Source organism: Leucoraja erinacea, chromosome 5 (genome assembly GCF_028641065.1).
Source record: "Leucoraja erinacea ecotype New England chromosome 5, Leri_hhj_1, whole genome shotgun sequence".
NCBI lineage: Eukaryota > Metazoa > Chordata > Chondrichthyes > Rajiformes > Rajidae > Leucoraja > Leucoraja erinaceus.
In genome coordinates this window covers 92,702,152-92,715,584 of record NC_073381.1, presented here as the reverse complement: position 1 = coordinate 92,715,584, position 13,433 = coordinate 92,702,152, and the positions used below count along the sequence as shown (strand labels likewise).

Genomic DNA, 13,433 nt, shown 5'->3' with positions numbered 1-13,433 from the left:
CCGTGATCCAGAAAAGCATATGTTTGCAACACTGTTTTTGTTTTACTGTTCCTTGCCTGTACTGGTAAGATAGAAAAATTACAAGCTTTACCCCCGGCCCCAATATGAGCAGTTACTTGAGGCGAGGTGATATCACTTCTAGTAGTTGGCTTCTTCTTCTGTTCTGTTTGCTCCAATTCATCCTCTTCTATCCTCTATCTTCTGATAGCTGTCCATCTATTTGTTCCAATTCTTCCTCATCCCAATGCTCTGGTAGCTCTTCTTCAGTGTGAAGTGCTTCAGGATGATATTGCTTGCACTTATAACAAATTATAGGACTCTTACAGTCTCTTATCATATGTCCTTTTTTCAAACATCCAAAACAGATTCCCTTCTCTTTCAAGAAATCCATCTTGTCTTCATATTCTTTCATCTTGAACCTTGGACACCATCTTATGGTGTGATCAACTTCATCACAAAACAAACAAAATACTATTTGCTTGCTAGTAGACATATTTCCTCTCATTCCATCTGTCGTTTCCACAGGTCTGGTTGTGATAGCAAAACTACTTCTCTTAGGTTCTGATCTTTCTTCAGTTTTGGTAACGGTAGAACCTTTGTTAGTTGCAATCGGTTTGTAATCTTCAATAGTCCCGTAGTGTGGATCTAACATGTCCCTGTCCAAGAAATCCACCAGGTCTGGTAGCCTGGCAACTTGGTTCCTCTTATCCATTATTCCGCCTGCTTTGTATCTCCACCTTTCTCTCAGTCTTCTGGGAAACTTGCTAATGATGATTCTAGTGTTACTTCAAGTTCAAGTGAGTTTATTGTCATGTGTCCCTGTATAGGACAATGAAATTCTTGCTTTGCTTCAGCACACAGAACATAGTAGGCATTTACTACAAAACAGATAAATGTGTCCATATACCATGATATAAATATATACACACATGAAAAAATAAACTGATAAAGTGCAAATAACAGATAATGGATTATTAATGATCAGAGTTTTGTCCGAGCCAGGTTTAATAGCCTGATGGCTGTGAGGAAGTAGCTATTCCTGAACCTGGTTATTGCAGTCTTCAGGCTCCTGTACCTTCTACCTGAAGGTAGCAGGGAGATGAGTGTGTGGCCAGGATGGTGTGGGTCTTTGATGATACTGCCAGCCTTTTTGAGGCAGCGACTGTGATAAATCCCCTCGATGCAAGGAAGGTCAGAGCCGATGATGGACTGGGCAGTGTTTACTACTTTTTGTAGTCTTTTCCTCTCCAGGCCGCTCAAGTTGCCGAACCAAGCCACGATGCAACCGGTCAGCATGCTCTCTACTGTGCACCTGTAGAAGTTAGAAAGAGTCTTCCTTGACAATCCGACTCTCCGTAATCTTCTCAGGAAGTAGAGGCACTGATGTGCTTTCTTGATAATTGCATTAGTGTTCTTGGACCAGGAAAGATCGTCAGAGATGTGCACCACCAGGAATTTGAAGCTCTTGACCCTTTCAACCATCGACCCGTTGATATAATTGGGGCTGTGGGTCCCCCTCCTATTCCTTCCAAAGTCCACAATCAGTTCCTTGGTTTTGCTGGTGTTGAGGGCCAGGTTATTGTGCTGGCACCATATGGACAGTTGCTCGATCTCTCTTCTATACTCTGACTCATCCCCATCAATGATACGTCCCACAACAGTGGTGTCGTCAGCGAACTTGATGATGGAGTTCGCACTGTGATTGGCTACGCAGTCATGGGTATAGAGTGAGTACAGCAGGGGGCTGAGCACGCAGCCTTGAGGTGCTCCCATGCTGATTGTTATCGAGGCTGACACATTTCCACCAATACGAACAGACTGTGGTCTGTGAATGAGGAAGTCGAGGATCCAATTGCAGAGAGATGCGCAGAGACCCAGTTCTGCGAGTTTGGTAACCAGCTTGGAGGGGATGATTGTGTTAAATGCCGAGCTGTAATCGATGAATAACAGCCTGACATATGAGTTTTTGTTGTCCAAGTGGTCCAGAGCGGAGTGGAGGGCCAGCGAGATCGCATCCACCGTTGATCTGTTGTGGCGGTAAGCGAACTGCAGTGGGTCCAGGTTTTTGTCGAGGTAGGAGTTGATTTGCTCCATGATCAACCTCTCAAAGCACTTCATCACCACCGGCGTTAGTGCCACTGGTCGATAGTCATTGAGGCACGTCACCTTACTCTTCTTGGGCACCGGTATAATTGATGCCCTTTTAAAACAGGTGGGGACCTCAGACCTCAGAAGTGAGAGGTTGAAAATGTCCCTAAAAACTCCAGCCAGTTGGTCCGCACAGGTTTTTAGAACACGGCCGGGTATACCATCAGGTCCAGGTGCTTTTCGGGGGTTCACCCCTCTGAAGGATTTCCTGACGTCGGCCTCTGTGACTGAGACTGAAATGCCATCACAGCGAATGGGGGATCGGGAAGGCACATCAGTATTGTCCCTATCAAAGCGTGCGTAAAATGCATTGAGCTCGTCAGGGACTGATGTTTCGCCGACATTCGAGCTGCCTCCTGGTTTCGCCTTGTAGGAGGTGATTGCATTCAGGCCCCGCCACAGCTGCCGAACATCTGTTTCATCCTCCAGTTTGGAGCAGAAATCCCTCTTGGCCAAGATTCATGGTCAATATTTTTCATCGAGCTGCAACAACCTCTGAGAAATGTTGCATAATCACTCAATGCATCCCCATCTTTCTACAAGTACCTGAACACTTCCGCTTGTTACTTCACCAGAAATCGTAAGTGCTCCTTTTCATCTGTAATTTTAGTTTCTAATACCTCTTCTGATGCCCTTACAAAAGCTCCATTCCGCAAAGGATCTCCACCATACGTAAGAATTTCTGCTGGTGGTAGAATGAGAGAGGCATTTTGTCGAGCTATGATCTGGTTGAATTCAGTTTGCCTTTTCACTCAGAAACCAACAGCCCAAAACCACTATTGAGACCTGGTACCTTCATTATCCATGCATCCTGTGGGCACCGATTACGATCTAGTGTCAGAACTATTAAACACTAATCATCCTTACCTTTTGTACCCGGTTATGTACGGAGCCTAAAAGTCTCGACCTTTGTGTAATGTAAAAGTGAAGTATAGATTCTGTAATTTACATATCAATCTACCTCACCCTTGTACTTCCTTAGTAACGGCGACTTCTCCCGCCCGAGTTGCGGGGTTGAAGATTACCTGGAGCGGGGCCTTGCGTCCCTGCCCCGCGCGGCTTGGAATTGCCGCGGGACTTTGTGAGCGCCCGCCGGGGGCTCCAACACCAAGAGCCCGCCGGGCTCCAACACCAAGACCCGGTGCTTGGCCTTGCATCACCCGGCGTGGCTTTAATGGCTGCGGGACATTTAACATCGCCCGCTGGGGGCTTTGACTCTGTCTTTGCCTCTGACATGGGGGGGAGAGGGGAGTGCAGGGGAGAGATATGTTTTTTTTTGCCTTTCTTCACAGCGAGGAGAAGATGCGCTGTGAAGGATGTTTGTGTAAATTGTGTTGTGTCTTGGGTCTTTTTCGTTTTGTATGTATGACTGCAGAAACGACATTTCGTTTGGACCTCAACGGGGTCCAAACGACAAATAAATTGTATTGTATTGTATTGTATTGTATTGTAATGATCATATTGGAGCATTAATGCTTCACTGTACCAACTTAATTTTTGAGTTGTGATAGCAGCCTTTGACTGTGACACTCTCTCCTGGTGCAAGTAAAATAAACTCACTGCTGATGGTTAATCAAGTCATCCACAAGTCTTATTGAAGAGTTTGACTTCGGCAATGGGTATAATGGAAATCTGGCTTGTAGCAACATCACAGTCACATACACTCAGACCACACCAGGCACGTGCCATCAGGGTAGGCAAGGCAGGCAGTGCCTTGCCTCTCAAATTATAAAAAGTTAATTATTAAATATAAATAGTAAAGATTTACAATTCATTTAGTAAATTCAGTATTTATTATTAAATGCTTATTATTTTAATAATCAATCTTAGGTAGGCATAATTCTTTCATTATGCCTTTCATCCGCAGTATGCGTAATACTTTTACATTTTATTTCAAAAAGGACTTTATTCAGATAATAAATATATACAATACATGAACCGTGCAAAAAAATTCATCCAACATTTTCGGAGGCTATACAAATTATTCAATACAGTCTACATATTCCCTGCTCCCTTATACATCAAAGGAGACATGGTGGAGAGAGTCACTGGCTTTAAGTTCCTGGGAATAAACATCTCCCAGGACCTCAAATGGCAAATGAACACCGTCACTCTCGTGAAGAAGTCACAGCAGCGGCTGTATTTCCTGAGGTCTCTGCGGAGAGCAAACGTCTCACAGCCGCTGCTGCTGTCCTTCTATCGATGCACCGTGGAAAGTATCCTCTCCTGTGGAATCCTGGTGTGGATTGCTAGCTGTACTGTGGCTGAGAGGAGGGCGCTGCAGGGAATTATAAAAACTGCACAGAGCATTACAAACGCTCAACTGCCCTCCTTGGATGACATATACAAGGCCCGATGCTTGCGCCGGGCCACAAACATCAAGCAGGACACATCCCACCCTGCCAACCACCTTTTTACTCTGCTACCCTCTGGGAGGCGATTCAGGACTCTGAAGGCTCGCACCGGTAGACTAAAAAATAGTTTCTACCCATGTGCGATAAAATAACTTAATTCCACTGGGGAAGCAAAATGTAATTCCAAGAAATGCCGCCAAATTCTTTTTAATTCTTTTTAAATACTTATTTATTATTTTACTAATAAGTGTACATATGTGTCAATGGTTGTCATGTTTGTATTTTTTTAACTGGAGATGTAATGGAATTTCGTTGCAGTGTTGTGCAATGACCATAAACGTATTCATTCATTCACATTTCATGATTTTGCCCCCCACCCTTGCCACTCATGTGGCCCACTGGCGTGATCCCTTATTTCGAGGGGGATCTCCACCACACCCTGCCCCCCATGTCCAGCATCGGAAGGGCCCTAGACTGTGGTCCTCCCCCACCGAGCCTTGGCGTTGGCTGCACCGAGCTTCAGTGCGTCCCTCAGCACGTACTCCTGCAGTCTGCAGCGGGCCAGTCCGTAACATTCCCTGACGGACATCCTGCTCCGCTGGGTGGTGAACAACGCTCGGGCAGACCAAAGAGCGTCTTTCACCGAGTTGATGACCTTCCAGCAGCACTTGATCTGCAGGCGTCCCTGGGAACAGTCCGTAAATCACAGAGTCCTCTGTGATGGAGCTGTTCGGAATAAACCGTGACAGGGACCCTTGCAAACCTCTCCAGACTCGCTGTGCAAATCCACACTCTGCAAAGAGGTGGGCAACCGTCTCCTCGCCACAGCAGCCATTCCGAGGGCAGCGTGCGCTGGCAGTGAGGTTCCGGTCTCATGGTGCAGTGACTATGTTCAACTCGCATGCCGTGGACGCTGTTTCAAGCCTTCACTGACCACGGGCAATAAAGGCAGCTGAAATCCTGCCTTTGCACCGTGGTGTAACACGCAAGGTGCTGCGTATGGAGTATGGAGAGAAGGCAGGTACGGGATACTGAGTTGGATGATCAGCCATGATCATATTGAATGGCGGTGCAGGCTCGAAGGGCTGAATGGCCTACTCTTGCACCTAATTTCTATGTTTCTATGTATGCCCACAGGAGAGGAGACCAATCTGCACATGCGCGTTTTTTAAAGATTTTTTAAAAGACATCTGCAGGACCGATCTGCGCATGCGCAGTTTTGCGATTGTTTTTTTCCGGGCGCATGCGCATTTTTTAAAACGATTTTTAAAGGTCGACTGACTGCCCAGTGCCTACCCTGAGTAATTACTCATGGCACGTGCCTGGACCACACACACACACACACAAACAAAAATTCTACATATTACACCGAAATTCGATAACAATGGAAAAACACAAAAGCCTCTTAAATGCCAATATCCTATATACCTGCAGTCAAAATCGTTTCCCAGGGTGGAAATGTCAAAGGCTAGAGGGCGTAGCTTTAAGGTGAGAGGGTCAAAGTTTAAAGGAGGTATGCGGGGCAAGTTTTTTACGAGGGTGGTGGGTGTCTGGAACGCGCTTCCCAGGGGTGGTGGTGGAGGCAGATATGATAGTGCTGTTTCGGCGGCTTTTAGATAGGCACATGTATATACAGGAAATGGAGGGATATGGAATACGTGCAGGCAGAGGAGATTAGTTTAACTTGGCATCTGAAGTCTGAAGAAGGATCCCGACCCGAATAGTCACCGACCTATGTTCTCCAGAGATGCTGCCTAACTTACTGAGTTACTCCAGTACTTTGTGTATCTTTTGTCAACTTGGCATCATGTTCAGCACAGACATTGTGGGCTGAAGGGCCTGTCCTGTTTAATATTCTATGTTTTAATCGAATGCAATTGGTGCAAATGGGGGCATGGTGCAAGTGTGCAAGCACACTGGACCCTAGATCTGTCTAGAATCAGTCTGCACCCTTGTCCCTGGATCCCCTGTTAATCATATGGGTCAACACACAATGAGCATTTAACTGTACTCACTGGAGTTTAAAAGAATGAAAGGGGGACCTCATTGAAACTTACAGAATAGTGAAAGGATTGGATAAAGTGGATGTGGAGAGGATGTGTCCACTAGTGGGAGAGTCTAGGACCAGAGGGCATAGTGCAGAATTAAAGGACGTACTTACAGGAAGGAGATGAGGAGGAATTTCTTTCGTCAGAGGGTGGTGAATCTGTGGAATTATTTGCCACAGAGGACTGTGGAGCAAAGATCCTCTAGAATCTTTGCTGAGAAGACAAAGTGGATATTTTTAAGGCAGAGACAGATAGATTCTTGATTAGTGCGGGTGTCAGAGGTTATGGGGAGAAGGCAGGAGGATGGGGTTAGGAGGGAAAGATAGATCAGTCATGATTGAATGGCAGAGTAGACTTGATGGGCCGAATGGCCCAATTCTCTCTCCTATCCCTTATGATACAATCAATCTGCGCCCTGGTCCCTGGATCCCCTGCCAATCAGCGGTGTGCCCGCCTCTTCTCTCTTCTCCTCCCCTCTCCTCTCTCTCCTCCCTGGCTTGCATGCACAGCAACAGCCATGGCCGAGGACAAGCTCTTCAAGGCCGAGTATGCAAAGAGCGGGCGCGCCTCCTGCAAGAAATGCGGCGAGAGCATCGCCAAGGACTCTCTGCGGCTCGCGATCATGGTGCAGGTGAGGCGGCGGGAGTAGCGATGACCGGCCAGCGGCTCTGTCTGTAGCGGCTCTCCGCTGCAGCCCCGCCGGCCTCGTGGTGCAAGTTCGGGCCGGCAGCATTCAACCCTGTGATGCGCACTTTGTTTGTCAAAGGAGGAAAGACAATTTTGCATTGATGCACGCTGCAGCAATTTGCGAGGACGCAACTCTTTTGCACACCCATTATTCAGTCGCGTTTGCTTTGGTTCGTTGTATTGTGCTGATGCATGCACCGCGCTTTCTTTCAGCCAGGCCCGGCTGCAGCCTGCAATACTCGCATCCAAAAGGCCGGTATGATGAATGAGTTGCTTTTGGTTTAAAAAAAACACACACATTTCCAACTCAGTTGCGTGTGCAACTCCAATGCAAAACCCCCTTTTGCATTTGGAAATGGTGCAGCAGCCCACCTCCCACATGTTCCAGTTTCGCGAAGAATTAGTTCTTCCAATCATGTAAACATTTGCAAATCTGAATTACAACCTCGACTTTAATGCAAGCCTTGTCCCGCTGAGTTGCTCCAGCATTTTGTGTCTCATCAGGCGTTTTTAAATGCACATTCAATTCAATTCAATTTGCATGATGCAAATAAGTTTTGGGGGGTGAAATTACAACGATTCAGTGCAGATTTCCTTGTTAAACTTTAAATGGTTGAGATTTTAAAATGACTGTTGTTACATCCTCATCGGAAATTACTGAACCTGTTGGCCGCTTTTCAAGTTGATTGTTGTGAAGAAGTGCATACTGCGATATGGAAGCGGGTTCTGGAACAAGGAGGAAGTCTTTGTGCAAATGTTTACTTACAGAAATGTGGAGACTCGGGGAACTGCAAGTGCTGGAATCCTAAGCGAAAAAAACTCAAAAGTGCTGGAGGAACTCAGTGTGTCAGGCAGCATCTGGAGAGGGACGATGTTTGGTGTCAGGACCTCTCAAACTGATGGGAGGGAGAGAGGAGGAAAAAAAGCTGGAAAAGAGAGGTGTGGGCAGGACAAAACCTGGCAAGTGATAGGTAGAGAGACACAAAAAGCTGGAGCAACTCAGTGGGTCAGGCAGCATCTCTGGAGAAAAAGACCCTTCAGACTCGAAACACCACCCATTCCTTCTCTCCAGAGATGCTGCCAGTCCCGCTGAGTTATTCCAGCTTTTTTTGTGTCAATCTTCGGTTTAAACTAGCATCTGCAGTTCCTTCCTACAAAAGTAATAGGTAGATAGACACAAAATTGTTTAAGAGGGAACTGCAGATGCTGGAGAATCGAAGGTTACACAAAAAAGCTGGAGAAACTCAGCGGGTGCAGCAGCATCTATGGAGCGAAGGAAATAGGCAAAGTTTCGGGCCGAAACCCTTCTTCAGTCTGAAGAAGGGTTTCGGCCCGAAACGTTGCCTTTTTCCTTCGCTCCATAGATGCTGCTGCACCCGCTGAGTTTTCTCCACCAGATAGACACAAAATGCTGGAGTAACTCAGTGGGTCATCTTTGGAGAAAAAGAATGGGTGATATTTCTGGTCTGGACCCTTCTCCAGACTGAGACTGAGAGAAAAAGGGAGGGGGGAGGGGAAGAACAGGAGGTGAGAAAAGACCAGGATCTTTCAGGGCTGGCCACAGATGGCTTCTGGCAGGGGGGTGCATGGTAGACCCATTGTTGGCTAGAGCAGGTGTGCTCACGAGGGAAATAATGTGCTGAACTGTGGAACAGGTAGAGCAACCAAGCTAGAGTAAGGGGGCAAGGGTGGGCGGAGGAGGGGAATGGAGTAAGTAGAAGTTACTTAAAATTAGAGAATTCAACATTTATACTGCTGGGTTGTAAGCTGTCCAAGTGGAATTCTGTTCCTCCAATTTGTGTGTGGTCTCACACTGGCAATGGAGGAGACCCAGGACTAAAAGGTCAGTATAGGGGGTGTGCACGTAAGGTCACTGGGTCATAGGGATTGATGCACGGAGCCGCTCAATCCAACTGGAGGACATCCGTAACTTCCGGTATATGTTATTAATATAAGTAACGAGTACTTTCCTACTTGTTAAAAACCGGCAAAATGTTGAATTTCTGAGCTGTAAAAAATTGTGGAAGTTGGGGTAAGCGTGAGAGACATGTACCCAACTTTAGAATTCCAAACGTGAAGTGAAATGAAGGTATAGAGAAGCGAGAACTGAAGGGACAACAGCAGCTAAAGTGCTTGGTGAACATTGGCCGTGCAGATATCGGAATTGAAAATATTGGGAATTATCGCATTTGCTCACTGCATTAACAGGAAGGCATTATTTGTGGTTTTTCTTGATTCCTTTGGCATCTAAAAAGTCTCAGAAGTGATAGATCTGGCTGTAAATTTTGCTTCAGATGAGTTTTCTTTTTGTACGTAAAAACCCACTTGAGAACCATGGGCGATTAAAAGAATTTAGCCAGATTTATCACTTCTGAAACTTTTTAGATGTCAAAGGAATCAAGAAAAAACAAAAATAATGCCTTAGTTGATGAAATGCAGTGAGCAAACGGCCAATGTTCGCCAAGCACTCTGGCTGGTGTCGTCTCTTCAGCTCTCGTTTCTATCTACCGTCATTCCTCCTCACTTTTGGAATTCTGAAGTAGGCTAAATGTCTCTCACGCTTATCCCGATTTCCATAATTATTTACAGCGCAAAAATTGACAATTTCGGCGGGTTTTAACGGGCCCGCTACGCTGGAAACAATGGTCAGTGTCTACCTGCAGCTCATCGCGTGTACTCCACTTGGCGTAGCGTAGCACCAGTAAGGGTCATAGGTCATGACCAGACTGCCGTGAAACCTCCCTATACGAATGGGAAATGTAGTTGAAATTGTTTGTAACTAAGAGTAAGTCCTGGCGAACCCGAGGCCTAGCTTCACAATTTGCTGCCTCTTCTATCTTTACCTCACACTTTTTTAAATGTCGGGCCCTGGGGGAAAGATTTAATAGGAACCTGAGGGGCAACCTTTTCACACAGAGGTTGATGGATGGAACGAGCTGCCAGAGGAGGTAGTTGAGGCGGGTACTATAACAACATTCAAAGCACACCTGGACGGATACATGGATAGGAAAGGTTTAGAGGGAGATGGGCCAAACGTGGGACTAGCTTAGACAGGACATCTTAGTCGGCATGGACGGATTGGGCCGTAGGGCCTGTTTCTGTGTCAATTCCACGCTCACCTACACAACATTGACGATTTAGAGGCAAATTAAACCACTGACCACGCGAGTCTTTGGGACGTGGGAGAAAACTGGGAGACCGTGCAAACTCCACACAGACAGCTCTGGAGGTGGGGACCGTGACGCGACCAGTCAGTATGCTCTCTGCTGTACACCTGTAGGAGTTCAAGAGAGTGTTTGTTCAGAGTCATTCCGAACACGTACAGGTTTGTACAAATTGTAAATTGTCCCCAGTGTGTAGGATGGTGCGATTGTAAGGGGTGAATGCTGGTCGGTGTAGACTCAGGGCCAAAAGGCCTGTTGCTGCTCTGTATATAAACTAAACTAGAGAGTGCTTACTGGGCAACGGGGAGGTTGGTACCCGTGACGGACCGGGCAGTGTCCAATCTGTACAAGAACATGAGCAGCACGGTGGCTCTGCGGTAGAGTTGCTGCCTTACCGCGCCAGAGACCTGGGTTCGATCCTGACTACAGGTGCTTGTCTGTATGGAGTTTGTACATTCTCCCCGTGACTTGCGTAGGTTTTCTCCGAGTGAACCGGTTTCCTCCCATACTCCAAAGCCGTGCAGGTTTGTAGGTTAATTGGCTTGGTATAGATGTAAATTGTCCCTAGTGTGTGTAGGGTAGTGTAATGTGCAGGGATCGCTGGTCAGTGCCGACTTGGTGGGCAGACGGGCCTGTTTCCGGGCTGTATCTCCAAACCAAACACTGCCCAAGGTCAGTGTCACACAGCGTGAAGATCAGGCCCTTCAGCCCTGTGTGTCAATGTTGGGGTGGGATGGGGGTTGGTGGTGCGGTTGGCAGGGCTGACAGTCAGTCAGCTGACCCTGTCTCAGTCTCTCTCACTCCTTTGCCGGCAGTCGCCCATGTTTGATGGCAAGGTCCCGCACTGGCACCACTACTCCTGCTTCTGGAAGCGGACGAGGGTGGGGGCTCCGGGAGAGGTGGACGGGCTGTCCGACCTGCGGTGGGAAGACCAGGAGAAGATCCGCAAGTCCGTGGAGACCGGTGGGGGCGGCGCAGGAGGTGGGTGCAGCGTCCGGCCTTGATCCCGACCCCACTTCCCCGCGTCCCCCCCCATCTCCACCTCTCTCCCCCCTCGATGCAGAACCTCCTTCCTTATATCTCTCTCCCGACCCCCATCCATCCCCGACCCCTCCTCCCAGCCTCTGACCCATCACCCACATCCCTCCCCCCATGCCCCCCTTCCATCTCCCACCCACTTCCCGCCAAGGGATTGGACAAGCTAGATGCAGGAAACATGTTCCTGATGTTGGGCCAGAACCAGGGGCCACAGTTTAAGAATAAGGAGTAAGCCATTTAGAACGGATATGAGGTAACACTTTTTCACCCAGAGAGTTGTGAGTCTGTGGAATTCTCTGCCTCAGAGGGCGGTGGAGGCTAATTCTCTGGACGCTTTCAAAAGATAGTTAGATAGGGCTCTTAAAGATAGTGGAGTCAGGGGATATGGTGAGAAGGCAGGAACGGGGTACTGATTGTGGATGATCAGCCATGATCACATTGAATGGCGGTGCTGGCTCGAAGGGCCGCATGGCCTACTCCTGCACCTATTGTTTATCGCACTTCCTGCTGTCTACATCTCCCTCAGCCCCCACTTCCTGCATCTCGCCTACACTCCCCAACCACACCCTTCCCTTTCCTCCTCTTCCCCCACCCCCCCCCCACTGTTTTCCCACATCCCCTCTGCGTTCCCCTTGCCTTCCACCTCCCCACCCCGCCTTACACACACACACACATGTCCCCGGTCCCACTCACTCCACCTGCCGCAGGTGGATACTTTTACAGCGCCTTTAGGAGCAAACCCCTGTTTGTCCATCAGACATGGACGAACCTGGAACAGCAGCACAACTCGGAAGCAGGCCCTCCGGCCCACCTTCGCCCCCTGGAGATGCGGGAATCCTGAACAAAACACAAAGTCTTGGAGTAACTCAGCGGGTCAGGCAGCATGTGTAAGAAAGAACTGCAGATGCTGGTTTAAATTGAAGGTAGACTCAAAATACTGGAGTAACTCAGCAGGACAGGCAGCATCTCTGGAGAGAAGGAATAGGTGACGTTTCGGGTCGGAGCCCTTCATTTGTGTCCTGACCTAAATATCATACATTCTTTCCTTCGATGTTGTCTGACCCGCTGAGTTACTCCCGCACTTTTGTGTCTGTTTTTGGTATAGCCCAGCATCTGCAGTTTGTTGCCGGGTTCTTCCCTCTGGATGTCGGCCCATGAGGTTAAGCTGATCCGGCCACAGAGCCATACAGCACGTTAACAGGCCCTTCGGCCCAACTCGCCCATGCTGACCGAGATGCCCCACCTACACGAGTCCCACCTATCCACGTTTGGCCCATTTCCCTCGACCTTTCTTATACATGTACCCGTTCAAATGCCTTTTAAATGCTGTCATGGGAACAGCCTCAACGACTTCCTCTGGCAGCTCGTCCCATACACCCACCTCGTTCCATGTGTGAAATATTTACCTCTCAGCTTCCAATTAAATTTCTCTTCTCACCTTAAATCTATGTCCTCTGGTTCTTGAATCCCTTACTCTAAGTAAACGACTCTGTGAGTTCACCCTATCTATTCCCCTCGTGATTTTGTACACCTCTATAAGATCACCCCTCATCCTCCTGCGCTCCAAGGAATCGAGTCCCGGCCTACTCAACCTCTCCCTATAGCACAAGTCCTTGGGTACTGGCAACATCCTCATAGATCTTCTCTGCACTCTATCTAGCTTAATGACATCCTTCCTATAGCAGGGACTCAAAACTGAACACAAACCCCCGTGTGGCCAAGATGGCGTCCAGCCCAGGCGACAATTTACGTACTAACCACCGAAGCAGACCTACAGTTACATATTACAATCGCTCCACATTCTTAAATCTCTCTCGACACTACATGGCTCGATTGTAATCATGCATTGTCTGTCAGCTGACTGGTTAGCACGCGGCAAAAAGCTTTTCACTGTACCTCGGTACACGTGACAATAAACTAAACTGAAACCGGCCTCGCCATCCTCCCCGTGACTGTTCTGCTCACTGGCTCTCAGCTCGCTGGTTGTCCCGTGT

The 13,433-nt window shown here is 48.0% G+C and overlaps 1 protein-coding gene across 1 annotated transcript in view; it reads left to right on the top strand.

Annotated features, from left to right (window-relative positions):
- Nucleotides 1-6,996: 6,996 nt before the first annotated feature.
- parp1 (poly (ADP-ribose) polymerase 1) overlaps nucleotides 6,997-13,433 on the top strand; it is a 35,501-nt gene continuing 29,064 nt past the window's right edge. Inside the window, exons 1-2 of the mRNA XM_055636391.1 lie at nucleotides 6,997-7,181; nucleotides 11,217-11,382. Coding sequence (XP_055492366.1) covers nucleotides 7,068-7,181; nucleotides 11,217-11,382 — 280 coding nt within the window. The 5' untranslated portion in view covers nucleotides 6,997-7,067. The remainder of the gene's footprint in view (nucleotides 7,182-11,216; nucleotides 11,383-13,433) is intronic.